At 38.0% G+C, this 22,822-nt stretch overlaps 2 protein-coding genes across 6 annotated transcripts in view; one reads left to right on the top strand and one right to left on the bottom strand.

Moving 5' to 3' along the window:
• The window catches only part of CAB39L (calcium binding protein 39 like), a 91,500-nt gene extending 82,125 nt beyond the window's left edge, over positions 1 to 9,375 (bottom strand). For all 4 annotated transcript variants that reach the window (XM_018056744.1, XM_005687459.3, XM_005687457.3 and 1 more), the window contains exons 1-2: positions 9,299 to 9,375; positions 584 to 733 (exon numbers count right to left, since the gene is read on the bottom strand). The gene's annotated coding sequence lies outside the window, so the exon portion shown is untranslated. The remainder of the gene's footprint in view (positions 1 to 583; positions 734 to 9,298) is intronic.
• Positions 10,008 to 22,822, top strand: part of SETDB2 (SET domain bifurcated 2) — a 39,900-nt gene continuing 27,085 nt past the window's right edge. The window contains exons 1-4 of one of the 2 annotated variants that reach the window (XM_005687460.3): positions 10,008 to 10,121; positions 12,961 to 13,314; positions 20,129 to 20,254; positions 21,267 to 21,332. In XM_005687460.3, coding sequence (XP_005687517.2) covers positions 13,299 to 13,314; positions 20,129 to 20,254; positions 21,267 to 21,332 — 208 coding nt within the window. In that variant the 5' untranslated portion in view covers positions 10,008 to 10,121; positions 12,961 to 13,298. Of the gene's footprint in view, positions 10,122 to 12,960; positions 13,315 to 17,478; positions 20,255 to 21,266; positions 21,333 to 22,822 lie in introns of those variants that run through there. The other variant, XM_018056726.1, reaches the window with a different exon arrangement.

Genomic DNA, 22,822 nt, shown 5'->3' with positions numbered 1-22,822 from the left:
ACAGTTTTTTCTTATTGTTATCAGGTACATAGAATTATAAATTGAATTTTCATCATCACCATAGATCAATACAAATAAATCAAATTAAAATAGCCTACTCCTGATTACTTTAACTGGTAGACATTTAAAAGAGTAGTATTGAACCAAATAAAAATATTTCAACATTGGGGGAAATAAGTAGAAATGTGAAAGGGTGGTATGGATGAGAGGAACTCTAACACGGCTGAAATCCCTATCAGCCTTCACCTTACACAGGAGGAAACCTCTTTATCTAAACTAGTATTTTTTAAACTACACAACTTCAATATGTACAAAAAGTTGTGCAAAGCTTAGAAGAGCTCTAAAATATCACAAAGGGAAGCTTTGAAAGGTTTTTTGCTGATAAAAGCACCATGAAAACCCATGACTACTAGATTCTTTTCTCTTTTCTGCTTTGCCATAGCTTTAGTTCATATCTTTCACTAATTTCAGTCATCAATGGCAACTTTTATAAAATTTTTCTCTCTCAACATCCATATGATGGTGTACAGGTGTACATGTGTGTATGTTTACATTTTCCCATTAGAAATAAGAGAAAACTTACACTCTCGCCTTCAGTATAATGCTCTTGCATGAAGAACGTATAAACCACTGACTCTGGGTCTGCATCTTTATTTTCTGAGCAGCAACTACCGGTTTAAATAGAACATTTAGCTCTTGATATTCTTTCTTCTCAATACTTGATGTATATATCCTACAATAATGTAGTAGAAAAAACACAGGCTTTGGAATCACATAGATCTGGGTTTAAATCTCAACATCTCTGACCCTCTTATGAAAATAGTATCACAAACTCAAAGGACACCTCTTAAGAGTCAAATTATATATATACATATATATATAGTGCCTAGCACAAAGCCTGCCATGTTACCTGCACTCTGTTACGTTAGCTGTCTTTCTGTGTAATTTTGTACTTCATTTCCACTTTGCTCAATCTAGCAAAGGACTTTCCAAGCTAAATTTTCTAAGTCATAGCCCTGATAAACTACTGTGGCTCTGTTCAAGAATTAATATTCTGTAACACTTATTTTGCAACACTTATTTTACCCAACAATAGACATAAACTACTTCAAAAATAGCAATGCAACAACAATTATACTACTGAGTATATCCCATTAAGGTACAGTCATCTCTTGTTATCCATGGGGGACTGGTTCCAGCACAATCCCCTCATGGACAACAAAATCCATGGATGCTTAGATCCCTTACATAAACATTACAGATATACTTTAAATCATCTCTACATTATTTAACAATGTACATGCTCTATAAACTGGGGAAAATGCAAGCTTTGCTTTTTGGAACTTTCTCGAATTTTTTTTCCCAGAACACGCTCGATCTGTGGTTGGTTGACACTGCAGATGCAGAGGGCCAAGGTACAGTCCAGAATTTATGTTCTAAAGTCACTAAAATCAGGGCTTCCCTGGTGGTCCAGTGGTTAAGCATCTGCCTGCTAATGCAGGGGATATTGGTTCGATCCCTGGTCTGGGAAGATCCCACATGCTGTGGGACAACTAAACTCATGAGCTGCAACTACTCAGCTTGCACACCCTAGAGCTCATCTCTGCAACAAGAGGAGCCACTGCAATGAGAAGCATAAGCACTGCAACTAGAGAAAGCCTTTCAGCAGCAATGAAGACCCAATGCAGCCATAAATAAATCTGAAAGATAAAATAAAGTTACTAAAATTGTTCCTTTTCTTGAGTGGCTATGTCATCAACATTCTTTATAGTTACGTAAATTTATTTCCTTTTTAGATTTCTCTTTCTACCTGTTTATTTTATTTTTGAATATGTAAACATACATGATTCTAAGATCAAAACTATATAAACAAGTTATAGAGAAATCTCTCCATCATTGGCACCATCCCTTCTACTTATAGATTAATCTATAGACTCTTCTGGGCTTTTGCTTTTTCCATTTCAAAATATACTCTGCAGATCACCCTATATTGGTGCATGGAGACTTTCTACAGTCTCTTTATGCCTTCTGAGGAAAAGGGCAGCTTGGAAGGGATACCATCAACCTGGAGATTATTTCATTGTTGCCAATCTTTTGCTAATAAAAGTAATTGTTTGACTAAATTTATACAAATGCCAGTTTATATTTTATGCCAATGTGTCCTTAGAACAGATTCCTAAAAGTGAGATGTCTGGGTCAAAAGATACATGCGTACGTAATTCTATAAGATATTGTCAAAGTTCCTCCTGGGATTTGCACTTTTGCATTCTTACCAGAAAGGCATCAAAGTGCTGGTCTCACACAGTCCATAGACTATATTATATAACTTTGGATTTGGGTGAGAAAGGCTTTTTTAAGATAATTAATCAGTTGTGGCTGTTTTTAAAATTTTATTTTTAACTGAACAGAAATTGCTTTACAGTATTGTGTTGGTGCTGCCATATGTCAACATGAATCATTTTTGGCTGTTTTTGCAATATGCATATATGCTCAGGTGTGTCCAACTCCTCGCGACTCCACGGACTATATAGCCCACCAGGCTCCTCTGGCCACCGAATTTTCCAGGCAAGAATACTGGAATGGGTTACCATCTCCTTTTCCAGGGGATCTTCCCGACCCAGGGGTTGAGCCCATGTCTGTTGCATCTCTTGCACTGGCAGGTGGGTTCTTTATCACTAGTGCCACCTGGGAAGCCCAGGTGAACTCTTTACCCACTGAGACACCAAGGGTTTTCCTCTTTAGGGTAGGCTTTTCCCTTCTACTTGCATTCTACTGACCCCAGGTCCTGCTTCCCTTTCCTCTGTTCTGAAGTCTCAACTTCACTTTTGTCATTCTGAGCACAGGTTCTAGAGCTGACGCTGTTTTGTCTCAGTGTTAACTTGCCTACATAACCATAATTTGAGATTATGTTAGTCAGGCAAGGGTGGTGGTAGTTTACTTTGCTCTCCTTATAGATCTATGTGGTTTTCAAAAAGGATATATGGAGAGATTTGGATTTAGAAAGTTACCATCATCCTACAGAAACCCTGAGCCAAGTTTTATTTTTTTAATTTTTGAATTATTTTCTTGACTTACTATGTGTGATCAAAATTTTGACTTCTGTATTCTGGAACCAAGATATTCTTTGTGGTCTAATCTAGATTTTTATAACTGTCCTATGTGCACTTGCAGAGAAGGCAATGGCACCCCACTCCAGTACTCTTGTCTGGAAAACCCCATGGATGGAAGAGCCTGGTAGGCTACAGTCCATGGGATCGCGAAGAGTCGGACATGACTGAGCGACTTCACTTTCACTTTTCACTTTCATGCACTGGAGAAGGAAATGGCAACCCACTCCAGTGTTCTTGCCTGGAGAATCCCAGGGACAGCGGAGCCTGGTGGGCTGCCATCTGTGGGGTTGCACAGAGTTGGACACGACTGAAGTGACTCAGCAGCAGCAGCAGCATGTGCGCTTGAGAAGATATATCCTCTATTAATGGATTCAGACTTTGATACAAATCTGTAAGAGCTACTTGATTGATTTTTTTGGTCTACTTAACCTGACTTACGTCGAGATACGTGTTAAAGTTTTCTATTATTAGGAGGCTTCTGTTCCTCCTTACATATCTAGCAGTTTCTACTTCATATCTATTGATGTGTCATTTGGTAAACAGATATTTTTAAAAATCTTTATTGTAAATATAGCCCTTAGCTTTATAAGGGATATTTTATAATATCCTTCATCTTAATGCTTTTTCAATTATATTCTGCCTTGTCTAATACTAAGATAACGAACCCCGCTTTCTAAAAAATTTGCACTTATTTGATAAGTCTTACACTCTTACTATTTATAAATTATTCATTTACTAACTCCCTTTATTTATGATTTTTACAACTGTATCTTTCACATACAACAATCATTAAGTTGAGCCATCAGTTCAGTTCAAATCAGTTCAGTCGCTCAGTCGTGTCCGACTCTTTGCGACCCCATGAATCACAGCACACCAAGCCTCCCTGTCCATCACCAACTCCCGGAGTTCACTCAGATTCACGTTCATTGAGTCAGTGATGCCATCCAGCCTTCTCATCCTCTGTCGTCCCCTTCTCCTCCTGCCCCCAATCCTTCCCAGCATCAAAGTCTTTTCCAATGAGTCAACTCTTTGCATGAGGTGGCCAAAGTACTGGAGTTTCAGCTTTAGCATCATTCCTTCCAAAGAAATCCCAGGGTTCCTCTCCTTCAGAATGGACTGGTTGGATCTCCCTGCAGTCCAAGGGACCCTCAAGAGTCTTCTCCAACACCACAGTTCAAAAGCATCAATTCTTCGGCACTCAGCCTTCTTCACAGTCCAACTTTCACATCCGTACATGACTACTGGAAAAACCATAGCCTTGACTAGATGGAACTTAGTCGGCAAAGTAATGTCTCTGCTTTTGAATATGCTGTCTAGGTTGGTCATAACTTTCCTTCCAAGGAGTAAGTGTCTTTTAATTTCATGGCTTCAATCACCATCTGCAGTGATTTTGGAGCCCCCAAAAATAAAGTCAGCTATTGTTTCCACTGTTTCCCCATCTATTTCCCATGAAGAGATGGGACCGGATGCCATGATCTTCGTTTGAGGCTTTTTAGTTCCTCTTCATTTTCTGCCATAAGGGTGGTGTCATTTGCATATCTGAGGTTATTGATATTTCTTCCGGCAATCTTGATTCCAGCTTGTGTTTCTTCCAGTCCAGCGTTTCTCATGATGTACTCTGCATAGAAGTTAAATAAGCAGGGTGACAATATACAGGCTTGACGTAATCCTTTTCCTATTTGGAACCAGTCTGTTGTTCCATGCCCAGTTCTAACTGTTACTTCCTGGCCTGCATACAGATTCTCAAGAGGCAGGTTAGGTGGTCTGGGATTCCCATCTCTTTCAGAATTTTCCACAGTTTATTGTGATCCACACAGTCAAAGGCTTTGGCATAGTCAATAAGGCAGAAATAGATGGTTTTCTGGAACTCTCTTGCTTTTTCCATGATCCAGCAGATGTTGGCAATTTGATCTCTGGTTCTTCTGCCTTTTCTAAAACCAGCTTGAACATCTGGAAGTTCACGGTTCACGTATTGCTGAAGCCTGGCTTGGAGAATTTTGAGCATTACTTTTCCAGAGTGTGAGATGATTGCAATTGTGTGGTAGTTTGAGCATTCTTTGGCATTGCCTTTCTTTGGGATTGGAATGAAAACTGACCTTTTCCAGTCCTGTGGCCACTGCTGAGTTGTCCAAATTTGCCAGCATATTGAGGGCAGCACTTTCACAGCATCATCTTTCAGGATTTGAAATAGCTCAACTGGAATTCCATCACCTCCACTAGCTTTGTTCATAGTGATGCTTTCTAAGGCCCACTTGACTTCACATTCCAAGATGTCTGGCTCTAGATGAGTGATCACACCATTGTGATTATCCGGGTCGTGAAGATCATTTTTGTACAGTTCTTCTGTGTATTCTTGCCATCTCTTCTTAATATCTTCTGCTTCTGTTAGGTCCATGCCATTTCTGACCTTTATTGAGCCCATCTTTGCATGAAATGTTCCCTTGGTATCTCTAATTTTCCTGAAGAGATGTCTAGTCTTTCCCATTCTGTTGTTTTCCTCTATTTCTTTGCATTGATCTCTGAAGAAGGCTTTCTTATCTCTTCTTGCTATTCTTTGTAACTCTGCATTCAGATGCTTATATCTTTCCTCTTCTCCTTGGCTTTTCGCTTCTCTTCTTTTCACAGCTATTTGTAAGGCTTCCCCAGAGAGCCATTTTGCTTTTTTGCATTTCTTTTCAATGGGGATGGTCTTGGTCCCTGTCTCCTGTACAATGTCACGAACCTTATTCCATAGTTCATCAGGCACTCTATCTATCAGATCTAGGCCCTTAAATCTATTTCTGACCTCCACTGTATAATCATAAGGGATTTGATTTAGGTCATACCTGAATGGTCTAGCGGTTTTCCCTGCTTTCTTCAATTTCAGTCTGAATTTGGTAATAAGGAGTTCATGGTCTGAGCCACAGTCAGCTCCTGGTCTTGTTTTTGTTGACTGTATACAGCTTCTCCATCTTTTGCTGCAGAGAATATAATCAATCTGATTTTGGTGTTGACCATCTGGTGATGTCCATGTGTAGAGTCTTCTCTTGTGTTGTTGGTATTTGCTATGACCAGTGCATTATCTTGGCAAAACTCTACTTTGCCCTGCTTCATTCTGCATTCCAAGGCCAAATTTACCTGTTACCTCAGGTGTTTCTTGACTTCCTACTTTTGCATTCCAGTCCCCTATAATGAAAAGGACATCTTTTTTGGGTGTTAGTTCTAAAAGGTCTTGTAGGTCTTCATAGAACCGTTCAACTTCAGCTTCTTCAGTGTTATTGGTTGGGGCATAGACTTGGATTACTGTGATATTCTAATCTACATTCAGTCACAAAACATATTTAAAAGGTGTCGTCAAATTTTTTCTTTTAGAAACTATGTATCACTTGATAATGGGAAAAAATCTAAATTTGTATATATGCTGCTGCTGGTAAGTCGCTTCAGGCGTGTCCGACTCTGTGCAACCCCATAGACGCAGCCCACCAGGCTCCCCAGTCCCTGAGATTCTCCAGGCAAGAACACTGGAGTGGGTTGCCATTTCCTTCTCCAATGCATGAAAGTGAAGTCGCTCAGTCGTGTCCAACTCTTAGCGACCCCATGGACTGCAGCCCACCAGGGCTTTAACTTTTAATACAAGTTAAATCAAAGTTAAATCACTTTTACTTAACATCACTTGACCTTGTTCATGCAAAAGTGTTATTTTAAAACATTTCTATGGATCTTCAGATTATTATGAAATCTAGAGAATTATGTTCTTCAAACAAAAGTCTGCAGATACTCACCTAATTTGTTATTTTAAAATTACTTATATACAGAACATATTTATGCAATATAGTAAATGTAAACACAGTATTTTGACTTTAAGTTGTAGAGTAACAAATTTTCTTCAGCAGAAGAGACTGAAAGCAGTAAGTTTGGCATCATTTACCCTGACTGGATACTTTCAAGAAAAAAATGGCAAATAGAGCATTATTACTTAAGGGTTCATTTTCATTATCTCTACTGTAGGATCTCATAAACACACCTCAGAAAAAAAGGATTATGAACTCATCCTTAGTATTATTCTAATGTATAAATTGGAAGAGAAAAACAAACTGAAGGTCAAGTTTTTGGAAAGCAGATTAAAAAGTTATTTTTTAGTTAGGCTAAAGAAAAAAAAGAAAGGACATGAGTTTGAGTAAACTCTGGGAGTTGGTGATGGACAGGGAGGTCTGGCATGCTGCAGTCCATGGGGTCGCAGAGTCAGACACAACTGAGTGACTGAACTGAACTTAAAATATATATATATATCCATACCTCCCAATTGCTATATTTTTTAATTCATTCATTCAACAATTATATTTTTGAATATATGCCAAGAACTATTACCGTGTTATCGTTACCCAAAGGCTTTCACAAACATTTACTGAGCAGGTACTTTGTTATTGGTGTTTGTTAGCCACCAATCCCTTTGATAGCCTATATAGTTCTCCAGAGCCAAGGACTAGTTCCAAAACTCCCCATAGATATCAAAATTCCTTAGGCACCTAGTACCTAAGCCATCAACTCCATAATAAATTAATGATATTTGAACTCTTATAACTTAAGATTTTAAGATTCATGGATAAAAAGTAAATTTTTTAAAGAAAATTAATTTTCAATTGTTTATTTTACATTTTACTGCTGTTCTCCTTGATATTCCTGCCACAAAATACAAGGCACTGTTGACTTGAATGGGTTACCAGTTAACCTTGATAGTGAAGTGAAGTCACTCAGTCGTGTCTGACTCTTTGTGACCCCGTGGACTGTAGCCTGCTCAGGCTCCTCTGTCCATGGGATTCTCCAGGCAAGAATACTGGAGTGGGTTGCCATTTGATTTCTAAATTCAAGGCAGTATCTTCGCTTCTTCTCATGAGTATCAAAACTGGTAACATTAATCATAAAATACTAGCCTTTTAGCTAGGTTTTCGGATCTGAGATAATTTCCCCCTCAAATGAATAACCAAGCAAGCTTTCTACTTTGATTTTTAAAAATAATAAAGAGGAGAAAGAGGTAATTCCTGGCTCCGTCCTCCCATCTCAAAGAGTTTGGGAGTTAAAAACGCTTTTGTTACAACCTCACCAGAGCCATGACAGGCTCAGAGAGGTGCACTAGGCCAAAAATAATCCCTGAGTCATGCTTCCGGGGCTTCTGGGATGATAACTGGCCAATCAGTAAATACCAGGAAACCCCTGCAGCCAATCAACCCTTGCCAACTCCCTGTCTCTGTTCTAAACTTATAAATACTGCTGTAAATCTGGGCTCCGGGCTCTTGCTCTGCTCCACTCCACTGCGGTGGGGGTGCCCTGGCTCCAGCTAGAAATAAAACCCCTTCATGCTTTTGCATTGCTGGGGACGTCTTGTTCTCTCAGTTTTGGGGACTTGGACTCTGGGCAAAACACTTTCTTTTACACAAACTTCTGCCTACCCAGGACGAAGCCACCAAGCATGCCAAAGCAAACCCTGAGATTCCCAAATCTTCAGCAGAACGTAATCAGGAAAACCAAGATTTGACAAAATTCTTCCTTCGCCTCCACTGTTTCTGCAAAGGCCATCCACTTCTAGCTTAAAAAAACAAACAAAAAAAAAAACCACTGCAGGAGTGTCGGCTGTACACTAATGAATAAAACTGCCCTAACGCAGAAGCTGGGGCACGGCTTCAAAGGATGGCCTTAGAAGTTAAGCAAAACACATTAGTCGTCATTCCCTCGCAAACGACAGAAAACGAAGACGTCTCTTCCGACTAGTAAAGATAGTCGTAGCTCCCTCTCTCCTCTTCCATCACCAGTCTTGTTCCTTTCTCAATCAGGCAGTCCATCAGACAACCTTCCTTGTGAGTATAGAGGGTTGATGGTCAGAATCTTTCGCAGACAACGATTACTAGAATAGTTCCCTGGAACCGAAGGGATGCTAAAGTGTCAGAGTCCACACCAAGCCATGACAATAACCAACCAAAGCCTGTGATCCTAATCACCTCCATCATTTATCTCTTTCCAGCCAGGGCTGAGACTCAGACCAGGAAAACCTTTCCCTTTCAGGGAGGTAAGAAGCTTCCAGGTCTGTTTCCTCAGGCCCCTTCTTTCCTCCACTGCTTCTTCAGGACATCTCTACAGCTTGAGCCGCTAAGGTAGGTTTCAAAGGCCCAGCAGCCCAGTCCCAGCCACACACAAGATGGCAGCCAAACACCTACCAGAGGAAACAGACGAACCACCACTCCAGCGATGCCGGTCTCTAGACTGTGGATATCCGCATTGGTCCAGTCGGAGAGCGCGAGACAACCCGAGAACTCTGACAGCCAATCGGAAAACGGCGCGCTGAAGCGCCGTCGCGTTGCAGGCTGTACGCGCTCGGAACCTCTAAGGCGTGAACCCGGTAGGGGTGTGCAGCCAATGAGCTAGAGCCTGGGAAGTGGGAGCTGTCGGTGTTGTACTCCCATTTCGGGCTCATGGACCTTAGAAATATGGGCTGTCCTCCCTACCCGGCTGAGGCGAGGCGGAACTGTTGGCTGAGGTGAGGGCTAGTAAACGGTGAAGTACTTCCCGGCCAGGGGGCACCTGAGGCCGTGGGTTCTCGGCGGCGTGGAGTGGGAGAGGAGTCCGACCCGCGGGGAACTCAGCCTCGCCAGTGGGGCGGGCGGAGCGCAGCTCTCGGCTGTCGCGGGCTGCGTGGAAACCGTTAGCTGAGCTAGTGGAGCTGCCGTGGGTGGCCCTCCCGAAGGCTCTTTCGGCCCAGCACCAGGGAACGCAGCGGAGCTCTCTGCCGCCTGGATCCCACCCCTTGGGACCTCCCATCTTCCTTTCGCCCGCGTACAGTCCCGGGCTGAAGAGGCGGACCGCGGGCGCCCTGAGTTCCCACCCGCCACATTTCAGTCTCTTGACATCCGGCTGCACACCGTGAGAGGTGATTCCTAAAGCAGCTGGGAACCTGAAGCTGTAAAGGGGCTGCGGAAAATGAACTGCGGTCCAAAATCCAGAAGCAGAGCTTGACGGTTTATCCACTGACTCATTTCACAGGTAAAACTACGCTGAATAAGTAAAATCATTTCCCCAAGATCACGGAGTTGGGAGCAGATGCTCAGAGCTCCTTTCATTAACCACAACCCAATAAGTAGTTATTCCCAATAGGTAGGAAATAAGAAACAATACGTAATTGTGCTCATCAGCAAGTGGAATCCTGCAGTGTGTGTTAAGAATGAGGTGGTAGATTAGAAGGATCAAAAAAGGGCTCAGAAACCAGGCTGCTTGGTTCCTTAGTTTGTCTTTGCTGTTTACAGTGTAACATGCTTGAGCTTCTTTGTGAGAGAAACCCAGGCATGCTACAGTTTGTCCCTCGTGATTGTTATGCAGGTCAATAACACGGCAAGTGTTTAGAAGCCTGCCTGACACATGGTTTATACGCAATGAATGTTCATTACTGTCATCACTGGTAAAACATAGCAGAAGAAATGGTCACAGTTTCACAAAAGCCTATTGGTGAAAACGAACCATAAATCGAAGCGAAACAGTGTTTTTCTGCCAAAATGAAAAAGTGAGAAGGGGGAAAAATATGAACAAATTTTTAAATACTGTGACAATCTAAAGTTAAATTGGTAGTCTCTGGATGATGAAATTATGAATGATTTAAATTTTCTTCTCTGTGCTTTACAATATTCTGCAAATTTACTGAAGAAAACCTTTTTTGTGATTACTAACATAATTGGCCTTTTTTGCGTCCTCTTTCTTTACCATATTTCTATTCGTATCTTGTATTTTTCTATTTTTCTTTTTAAATGAGCTTAGCCCCAAGTTTTCTTTGTTCTGTTTTCTTTTTCATACTGTACTTTTACATGTTTAAAAATTTTTATTGAAGGATAGTTGCTTTACAATGTGTCACCTTTATATTTTTAATGCAATTCATACATTTAGTTCGTATTGATATTCTCTCTACAAAGAACTTCGTGTGATTTACTTTACTTTCTGTAATCTTACAACAATCCCCTTCCGTCCCTCCTCCAAAAAAAATGTTAATTTCCTGTGGTTTTATTTTCTAGCATTATTTCATTCGTCATTAAAACCCACTTTTAATCTCTCTTTATCTGGCATTAATGTGTTTTATTTCTGAATTTGCTCACTTTTGTTTCTTTTACCTCAGCACTTCCCTCTAGGTTAGTTCTATTAATGAAGCGCTTCTTCATTTCTTTCAGAGTCTCTGATGGCTCTTTGAATGTCTCTAAGAGTCTTTTTTCTTTTAACTCTTGCTATTGAAACATAAGGTGGCTGAAATAGTATTCTGGATTCAGACTTATGTTCCCTTAACATTTTGCATCGACATTTCTGATGAGAAGTCTGATTACCAGTTTGATAAGTGTTCATTTTAGATCATCTAGATTTTCTGAAAGTTTCTGAGGTTTTGTCTTTATTCTTGATATTCTGAAGTTTACCCATGGTTTGTCTAGTGGTTTGTATTAAGTTTATTTTGTTACTCAATGGACTCTTAGTGGCCTATGTGTTGTCCAGTTATAAGAATTTTTTGATCATTATTGCCTTGTCTTCTTTCTACTTACCCCTCTTTTTGCCAGTTCTTTGCTCTGTATTCTGAGTGAGTTACTCAACTTTGTCTCCTGGCTCTTTATCTGAATCTGTTACTATGAATGTTAATTATTGAGTTTATTTAACAACTACTTTTATATCCAAGATATCCAGTTAATTATTTTTCAGAATTGTATGTTATTTCTTTAGCTCTTTGATATTAAATACAGTAATACTTGTTTTAAAATTATTTTCAGGATGCTCAGTTAATTCTCTTTAATTCAGTTCAATTCATGAGTTTGGTGGGCTTGTTAAGTCTCTTCCATGGTGTAACTTTTTTCATCTGTTTGGTGACTCTTAGTTGTACATACTCGTCTCCTCTGGGAGGATCTGCTCTTTATTTTGCCATGATACGTTTGTGGTTGGCATTATCTTTGCAACTTCCCATCTGTTTCCTTTCCACAGAGAGGTCCCACAGACTCAGTCTATAGATAATTTCCTTTTTATTTTCAGCATGATTCTATATTTTTAATTTAAAAACTTAAGGTTTCTGTGAATTTGGTGTGGGAGTAGGAGAAGAATTCACCATGCGTTGACTAACATCCTGAGACTAAAACTGCTGACCTCTTTTTGACCTTAGTTTCGCCTCTAGGTGTGTATCTTAAGGAAATAATCAGAGATAGGCGTAAAGTATGTTCCATCATTATTCATTGTACTGGGAAAATAGAAATAATCTAAACGTCTCATATAGAGGTTGACTTAATAATTTGCTACATTCTAATTATTAAAATTCTTTAGTATACTTTAACTTAATGGATTATTGACCAAAGTATATTGTGCAATCACTTAAAAGGTCATATTATAGAAAAACATTAATGATGAGAGAAAGTGCAAGATGTATTATCAATGAAAGATCATACAAATTTATATATACTAAAATTCAAATTTTGTTTTTAAAGTATATATACAGAAAGAATAATAATAACTTAGCATTCGTCGAGTCCTTTGTAATGTGTCAGGTATTATTCTAAGGGATTAAGTCACCCTCACAACAGTCTTTTGAAGTAGTTAACATTATTAGCCCCATTTAAAAGTTTTTAAAGGTTTATGAAATGGAGATACTTTATATTAATTAACATATACTTTAAATAGGTAATTTTGAATTTTCCTATAATATTCCTAATATTGATATTTTACATATTTTTCCAGTTAATACATATTCTTTTTTCATGATAGTTCATGCTATTTTAAAAGCTAGAGCTATTGTTACAACAACCCTCTTTTTCTGATATATTTTATTATTTTCAAATATGTCTTTTACCATTCCTTATTGTTTTCCTTACAGAATGTTTCATGTATTCATGGACCAAAAGATGGAGTTGATTTCTGTTTTTAAAAAGATACTGTTGATTTGATACAACTGTACGTATTCACTTGATAAAGATTCATGGAGTGATCATTAAGTTGGACTAGTAATCATTTCGGAAAGTTTCTTCAAGCACAGTTTAAAATTCAGGTGTCAAAGAATATTCGGCTTAAAACAGTATAATAATATATTTTCTCTGAGTACTGCAAATTTCAGAGACCACAGTTGGATTCCAGTTATATTCTACAATCAAAGTGATTCAGTTCTTTGATACAATTAATTTTGAAGAATTTGATGTTTGTAAACAGCACCAAAAGATGGGAGAAAAAAATGGTAGGTTGAAAAACCATTGTTAAACTTTATGTTTAAAAGTATATAGACTTCTTAATGAAGTTGAATTGTCGAATTTTCAAGTTTTTTCATTGCATGTGACTTTCCTGAATTACAATTAAGGATTTATTCTCATGGAACAACAGTTTTGACTCTATAATTAATTGTGTATCTGTAATGCTTAGTCAGTACTTAAATGTACTTTTAAAAAATATACTTTATTTTTTTAGAAAACTTTAAACTTTACAGAAAAATTGAAAGGCTGGTACAGAGTTCTGTGTACCCAGTTCTGCCTATGATTAAAATCTAACATTTGGCTGATACATTTGTTACAGTTATTGTTACTGACACATTATTGTTAACTAAAGTTCATAGTTTATTCTTATTTCCTTACATGATGTCTTTTTCTATTCCAGGGTCCCATTCAGGATACCACATTACATTTACTTGTCATGTCTCCTTAGGGTCCTCTTGGATATAACAGTTTCTCAGACATTTCTTGTGTTTGTAAGATTTTGTATCCAAGTGTCTTGGAAGATGCTCCTCTATCGGAATTATTGAGTGATATTTTTTTTCCTCATGATTAGACCTGGGGTTGTTTATTTGGGGGAGGAAGACCATAGCGGTAAAGTGTCATTTTTTACCAAATGATGTCAAGGGTACATGTTATCAACATGATTTCTTGTCTGTTGATGTTGATCCTGGCTGAATTGTGTTCAGTGATTTCTCCACTATAAATTACTGCTCTCTTTTCCCTCTGTTTCCCTACTTACTCTTTGACAGGAAATCACTATGTGCAGCCCATACTTAAGGAGCGGAAAGTCATACTCCTCTTTGAGAACAGGATGCTCATACTATTATTCAAAATTCTTCTACAAGGGAGATTGGTCTCCTCTCCCCAATATATGTATTTATTCAGTCATGTATTTATATCAGTATAGATTCGTGAATACATGTTATATTTTGCATTATAATCCAGTACTTTTTTATTTTGTTATTCAAATTATCCCAGGATTGGGCATTTGGAGCTCTTTCAGTCAGTCTCCTCCCCCTTGGACATACTCCATCAGTGCAGGTGGTTTTTGTTTTGTTCTTTGTTTTTGGTTTTTAGCACTTTCTTACTTTCTGGTACTAAAAGATGCTCCAAGTTAATCTCATATATTTCCTGCCATCCTCCTAGAATGAGCCATTTCTTGAATGAGCCTACCAGGTTCCTTTTATTGGAGAATGGTATTACAAACCAAGATCTGGGCAGTAGGTGTGTTTGTTGCTCTTGGGGTGTCTTGATTATAGGCCCTCTCAACTGACAGAGCAAGATATATATAAATTGTATTTATATGTATCTATAAATATTTCTATATGTAACCATCTCTAACTATATTAAGTTAAACATGAGTTTATACTGATGTTTCTGGCTCTAATCCATTACCACATGGGTATGCTAACCTAGTCCCCTTGCTTATCTGTAAATTCCCATTATCTGTTATCCACTTACTTATTTGCTTAATTCCAATATATATGTATAGCAGTATCAGAAGTATAAACTCATTCAGAGGTGGGAAACCTCAGTGCTTGTGCAAGTTCCTTTTGCCTGTAGTTTTACAGAGTCCACTTATTTCCAAAGTTGTTTCAATCAACATCTTTTCCACCCAGCCCTTCAGCAAAGTTGTGTATACATGCCTTCCTGGGATCCCTGATCTCTTAAATGATATTGCATACATTAAGCTTCCCTCTTTGTGCTTTCAAGTACTGTGGGTTTTGATGAATGCATAATGTTATGTATACACCATTACAGTATCATACAGAATAGTTTCACCACCCTTTAACATGTGTGTAATAGGTGAATTGTTAAACAGATTGTAGTACCTGTTTCACTGGACAGTTATCTAGGCCAGTGGTTTTAAGCCTTCTTTTGGTTTCAGAGTATAAAGAGTATAAAGCCTACTTTATGCTCTTCAAAGTATTTAAAACCCTCAATAGCTTTTGTTTATGTGGTTCATATCTGTTCATATTTACTATATTAAGAAATTGAGAAGCTTCAAAAATGGTAATTGATCTATATTTTTAAAATAATAAACCCAACATGTTAATATAAATTACGTGAGAGAGAACTATTTTCTGAAACAAAAAAATTAGAAAACCACTGTTTTTTATTTTTACAAATCTCTTTGATAGTTGGCTTAATAAAAGAGAGATTCTCATATCTGCTTCTGCCTTCAGTCTGTTGTGAAATGAGGCTTCGGTGTAAATGTATAAAGAAAATGAAGCTTCACACAGACAAGAAGTTGGAAAAAGGAATATTTTAATAGCCTCTCAGATAATCGTTGAAATTTTTGTTTGATACAACTACAAAACTCAAAAAGTAGTCATTCCTTCAAGATTAGTTATAGTGTGGAATCTGAATTCATATCAGTGAGTTTTCTTTACACTGTTACATTAAAATCCATCAATTTGCCTTGCACTTTGAATGGGTCTCTTACACAGGCATGATTTTATAACATCATGCATTGGCCACTTGGAAAACATTGGTGCAATGAATTATGCAGATTTTTCTAAATGTTGACACATTTAATCACGGTATTTTAAAATTGCATTTGTTAATATCGCTGTCAGTCATCTAAAATTGATGAATTAGTGAGAACCTTTCAAACTTACCATGGCAGATGCAAGTTTTCTAAATTTTCAATTTTAATTTGGTAGCTTGAATTTTATCGTTAGCAATGACTGCAGTTAGTTTTGTCCTTCAAGCTTGAGAAAATGTGTACCAAACACCCAGTCAGAAAACCATAATTTTTATTAGTGTTTCTTTTAAGTAAAAATGGTTTTCCATGGTCATGAGAAACGCTGGGCTGGAGGAAGCACAAGCTGGAATCAAGATTGCCAGGAGAAATATCAATAACCTCAGATATGCAGATGACACCACCCTTATGGCAGAAAGTGAAGAACTAAAGAGCCTATTGAGGAAAGTGAAAGGAGAGTGAAAAAGTTGGCTTAAAGCTCAACATTCAGAAAACGAAGATCATGGCATCTGGACCCATCACTTCATGGCAAATAGATGGGGAAACAGTGGCTAACTTTATTTTTCTGGGCTCCCAAATCACTGCAGATGGTGATTGCAGCCATGAAATTAAAAGACATTTACTCTTTGGAAGGAAAGTTATGACCAACCTAGACAGCATATTAAAAAGCAGAGATATTACTTTGCCAACAAAGGTCCATCTAGTCAAGGCTATGGTTTTTCCAGTGGTCATGTATGGATGTGAGAGTTGGACTGTGAAGAAAGCTGAGCGCTGAAGAATTGATGCTTTTGAACTGTGGTGTTGGAGAAGACTCTTGAGAGTCCTTTGGACTGCAAGGAGATCCAACCAGTCTATCCTAAAGGAGATCAGTCCTGGCTGTTCATTGGAAGGACTTATGTTGAACCTGAAATTCCAGTGCTTTGGCCACCTGATGTGAAGAGCTGACTCATTTGAAAAGACCCTGATGCTGGGAAAGATTGAGGGCAGGAGGAGAAGGGCACGACAGAGGATGAGATGGTTGGATGGCATCATCGACTCAATGGACATGGGTTTGGGTGAACTCCGGGAGTTGGTGATGGCAGGGAGGCCTGGCGTGCTGCGATTCATGGGGTCGCAAAGAGTCGGACACGGCTGAGCAACTGAACTGATGGGAGGATAAGAAAGCTAGTTTATCTTACAACTCAAAATGGTCTCACTAGTGGTTTTCCTTGAAAGAGCCATTGTACTGTGGGAATTATTTATGTTGCCTTATCAAGAACCCTAAGTGAAATTGGTGGTAAACAATACAATGGCTAACTGGTAGTTTGGTGCAACTGCCTTGATTCATACTAAGGCTCCAGCACTTTTATTCACCAGAGCTTTTGAACCATCAGCTAATGTCGATATAGGGAAGAAAAAGGCAAATAATGTATTACTGTTAAAATACTTTGACCTAGTGTATTGTCTGAAAAGATTTGTGCTATGCTGTGCTTAGTTGCTCAGTCGTGTCCAACTCGTTTGACCCACGGACTATAGTCCGCCAGGCTTCTCTGTTCATGGGGATTCTCTAGGCAAGAATACTGGAGTGGGTTGCCATTCCCTTCTCCAGGGGATCTTCCCCACCCAGGGATGAAACCCAGGTGCCCCGCATCACAGGTAGATTCTTTATCATCTGAGCCACTGAGGAAGCCCCAACATCCAAGAATTCATAAACTATACTTTGCTGATAAGAGGCTCAAAGGTGTCTTAGAGATTCTCTGGACCACTGCCCTGAAGCTCTTCAAGGAATGGATGGAGAAATATAAATACATACATATACATGTACCTAGGTCATTATCAGTGTATTTAGTAAGCAGTCCATAAATATTCATCTACTAAATGAGCTCAGGTCAACATGATTCATGACTGTTGCCTATTTACAAAGACTCTATCTCATGTGAGATTGGAAGACATATAGTATAACTGTATAGTTTACTTGTCTTCCTTCTTTGCAAAGGTGCCGTACCTCTTGCTTCATGATTATGTTCTTGCAATAAATCTTAAATCTAGCTGAATAATGGAGCAAGCTTGGATAGACAGTGGAGTTGTAAGATGATATTCTTCATTTCTAGAGGCAAGTAGCAGCAGTATTAGTTTACTGATTTGAGTTTCAACTCAAGTATCTGGTGCTATATTCCTTCTCAGTCTCCATGATTCCTTTTTCTTACTCGCATCACTTATATGTTGATGTTTTACAGAAAACCCTTCTCGTTCTACGCATTCTCTCTAATCACATCTCCTCTGTGGCTTCAATCAAGAATTTTTGTATCATTGACTCCAAAATTGCCTATCTGGACCAGATCTTCCTCTGGAACCTATGTATCCACTTTACCTGTGCTGCTTGAATTTCCCACTTGTTGCTCTGCCTTTATTCACTGTTGCAAATAATACCAGTATTGTACATGTGGTTGACCAAGTCAGGAACAGAGAAATCAGTCTTGACTCCCTTTCCCACTGCCCCATGAGTGATATTTTTAAAAACAAATTAATGACATAACGATAAGCTGCTTAAGCCTCTCAAGTGGCTCTCCATTGCCTTCCATATAAAAATAAGGTTGCTTAGTATGGCACACAAGGCCCTCCATGTCACACCCCCTACCTTTCTCTAAAACATTTCTCATCCCTTTTGCCTTTTCACATTGTGTTTTTTTTTTTTTTCAAGTGTTGAAACGTTTGTCTGAACTGTGCTTTGGGGAATTAAAACTAGGCTTAGTCTTGTGTAGTACCCAACAGGCCAGAGAGGTAACAGGGAAGCAGTGCTGCTCCTGAGGCTGCTGGAGAGCAGCCGCTTCGTTAGCCAGAGGTCCCCTTGGGGTAAGATGACTGCCAGGGAGAGTAGAGACTGAAGAATTCCCCACCGTTACTAACTGGGAGTTTCTGGGTTTAATTTTTATGAAGGAAAATGTATTTTTTGGTGAACTTACTGTGCTGTCTGCTCATTAATCCTCCCAGTGGCTTCTCAAGTGACCTGTCTTCAGTGCATTTCCTCCTTTGCTTAAGGCCCTGTTCATTTTAAGCATTGTATGCATTAATGTTATCTATTTTAGAAATAATTTGTGTTTAACATTTTGGGTATTTTTGTTACTTTGAAACATGGTGTGAGATTTGACTTTTGTCAGTTTATTTTCATTGCATTTCTCATATTTCTGTTTTCAACTGTGAAAGGATGGAAATTTTTGATTACAGTGTTAGTTTGCTGAGCATCTGAAATGTTAGTTTATCTATATAACTTTATAAAAGCTTTAAACATTATTTTGCCTCATGTCACTGTGAACAAAAAATATTGCCTGCTACTTCAGAAAATAGTGCTGCCTGCCATCAAGCCAACATCTACATCCACCCCCAGTAGCACTCCCTGAGGAGAACTGAAAAGGTAGAAAAATTAGGTACTGACCACAGATAGTTAAGATGCATATCCGAAGAATAATTTCAGCGAGCCCAGACTCTTGTATCTCCCTAGACATAAAAAAGCACTAACATCGTTAAATTGAGACATCTGTTCTTTGTGATTGGCAGTAATCATTCAATCTTTAATTACATGTTTTATTTTTTCCTCTCAGCAAAAACTGTTTATCCTGACTCCTCCCTTACCTCTTGGGAGCCATTTCTCAGAGCTATCTCAGAGGCTCTCTCCCAGACTGTAGTCCTCAGTAGGTCCCCAAATAAAACATAATTTGCAGCTTTTAGATTGTTTTTCTTCAGTCAAGATAACCATTAAAAAGTTGGTAGCAAAGATTTTTAAAAGCATTAGTGTTAGATATTTCATTATTTCAATGGTTGTTGAGATGTTTCATTCTGAAATCATCCACTTGATACTCATTGGAGGTTATGTCCTTGAAAAATTTTAAATGTATAGTTGTCCATAAGTACGCCCACTTCCATCCCAGAATGAAGTCATTCCTTCTGTTTTCCAGTCAAGAAATAGTTTCACTAAAGTTTTCAACACTTTTTTTTTTTAGTTAGCAGAAATAAGGGAGATGCCTAGGTCATCTTTGTTTTTCATTCTTTCTAAAGAGACAGTGACCAAGGACTCCAGTGGTTAGGCCTCCACACTTCCACAGCCAAGGACCTGGGTTCAGTCCCTGGTCAGGGAACTAAGATCATGTGGCTGAAAGAAAAGAAGAAACAGTGACAAAAATATTTTTCCTGAAGGAAAGTAATAGCCCAATTAAATCTTGATTTTATTTAGAAACTAAGTGGATTTTTAGTAGCATGTGCCTTAGAAAAGTTACAGTCTATGTCTGTTGAGCTCTTAGGCTATTCACTTATTTTTTCTTTAGGTGATGCAAAAACTTTCTGGATGGAGCTGGAAGATGATGGGAAAGTGGATTTCATATTTGAACAAGTACAAAATGTGCTGCAGTCACTGAAACAAAAGATCAAAGATGGGTCTGCCACAAATAAAGGTATGAAGCAATAAAAACTTTCAACACATTTAATGCTAAATATTGCCCACTGGCAATACAGTTTAGTTCTAATTCCAGTATTGCTATTTGTTTTAAAAGTCAAAATATTTTCTTTTATTTTCTAAGAACCTGACATCAGTTCTGTTTGCTTTTTTTGTGTATATGCTCTGTTTCTATAAAAACTGATTGTTATCATACTATGAGCATTTGTAAAAGGGGATGAAGATGATTATTTTGAATAATAAATTATGAATAAATAAATCTCTTTATCTCAGGCTACTTTTCTCTCCCTCATTGTATCTTTATGCAGGGTGGAGGGGGTGTATTACAAAACCAGTATGTGCTCCTTGTAGAACATTTAGTACATACAGTAAAATATAACAGACTATCCATCACCCAGTCTTTCAGAGACAGCTTAGATGTATATGGATATGTTCTGCCTGCTTCAGACAGAATTTGCCTTAGTAGTCTTCAGAGAGCAAGTCTTGTGTTTTACATAGGCAGTCGGTTCAGTCATCCACGTTTTTATTTTTTCTGTTTCTTTGTCTTCAGCCCAGGTAGTTGTAGAATATAGACTTTTATATGGAAACTTCCTTCATTACATCAGAATATATGATTTTCAAGCAAAATTTCCCCCCTCCTATTCTTTGTTTTCCCCAGGATATTTTAAATTCTTTTTGGATATTCTATGACATTAATCTGTTGTGTGTTTGTCTGCAAAATTAATACTGTCTTTCATTTTAATATTCTTATTCCTTCATGAATCTGATATATGTAGGTTTGAATTCACTTCTACCTCTTCCTATCTGATTGACCTGAAGTAAACAGCTTAACCTATAAGCTTCAATTTCTTTGTCTTTAAAGTAGATACTCATAAAAACCTCTTAGAGGAGTTACAAAGATGGAATGAGATAAAGTATGTATCAGTGAATTGCATAGCACAGTAGCTGAAATCTTGAATAAGGTGATGTTGTTGCTGATTGTTTTCATTCTTTTTTCCCTTCCTTAACAGAATACATCCAAGCAATGATTCTAGTAAAAGATGCAACTATAAACCACAATTCAACATTGATAAAGGGTATGTACATTTCTAATCCTAACCTAGAATATTCTCTGCTGTTTTCTTGCTTTGAAGCAAGCCAGCCTTAATTATGTTGCGTTAAGCAAAGACAGTTTAAAATAAAACTGCAAGATCCATATAAGTAAGTTATGGAAATCAGTGTTCCTAGTCAATGAAAAGTCCTGGCCATCCAGAGATAGGAAATGCACACCCTGTTAAACCTCTCAGGAAGAACAAATGTATCTCTTCTTCAAAAAAGGTTCTCCTATAAGAAGCACAAACAGAATTCCAAGACTCCAAACCACTGTAAATCTGCTTTGTGTAAAGAACAATGCTACAAAGATATATTTTGGTATAGATAAATTGATGGAAACTTTTTTCATTTCTGTATTATTATTAGAACATCAGTGTATCAACTTTAAAGGAATTGAACAAAGATAATGTACTAGGATTAGAAAAAGAAAAATTGAGAAGTTATTTTAGGTAAACAACAAGGTCCTACTGTATAGTATAGGGAACTATGTTCAATATGCTATAGTAGTCCATAATTGAGAAGAATATGAAGAAGAGCATACGTGTGTGTGTGTGTGTATATATAACTGAATCACATTGCTATATAACAAACACAACACTGTCAATCAATTATCCTTCAATTAAAAAACTTTTTTTATTAAAAAGTTATCAGAATCACTAGCCTATAAATGTTAGACTATCACCAATCTGCTAAAGTGTTGAAGTACATTTTCTAAATTTTAGTTAATACTGCCATGTATTTTCAACAGATTGTAATCATTTTAACTGTCATAATTTGCAGCCTTAGAGTTTTAAATCTTTGAAAATATGGTTTAACATCAGTTTATTTTATTTATTTTTTAAAAATATAAATTTATTTATTTTAATTGGAGGCTAATTACTTTACAATATTGTATTGGTTTTGCCATACATCAGCATGAATCCGCCACAGGTGTACACTTGTTCCTCATCCTGAACCCCCCTCCCATCTCCCTCCCCGTACCATACCGCTGGGTCATCCCAGTGCACCAGCCCCAAGCATCCTGTATCATGCATTGAGCCTGGACTGGTGATTCGTTTCACATATGATATTATACATGTTTCAATGCCATTCTCCCAAATCAGCTCACCCTTGCCCTCTCCCACAGAGTCCAAAAGACTGGTCTCTTTTGCTGTCTCATACAGGGTTATCGTTACCATCTTTATTAATTCCATATATATGGGATACTGTATTGGTATTTCTCTTTCTGGCTTACTTCACTCTGTATAATAGGCTCCAGTTTCATCCACCTCATTAGAACTGATTCGAATGTATCCTTTTTAATGGCTGAGTAATACTCCATTGTGTATATGCATCAGTTTATTTTAAAGAAAGGTTTTATTTTTCAGAAATGTTTTCAGTTTCAGTCGCTAACATAAAGTTTTAGAAAAGAGAACATTCTTTCAAGAAAACAGTCTTTCTCCCAGTAGCCTACAGTAGCACTTAGAATCAACAT

This window comes from Capra hircus, chromosome 12 (genome assembly GCF_001704415.2).
Source record: "Capra hircus breed San Clemente chromosome 12, ASM170441v1, whole genome shotgun sequence".
In the NCBI taxonomy this organism is placed as follows: Eukaryota; Metazoa; Chordata; class Mammalia; order Artiodactyla; family Bovidae; genus Capra; species Capra hircus.
Note: the sequence above shows the minus strand (reverse complement) of the source record. Positions and strands in the feature narration are given on the sequence as shown.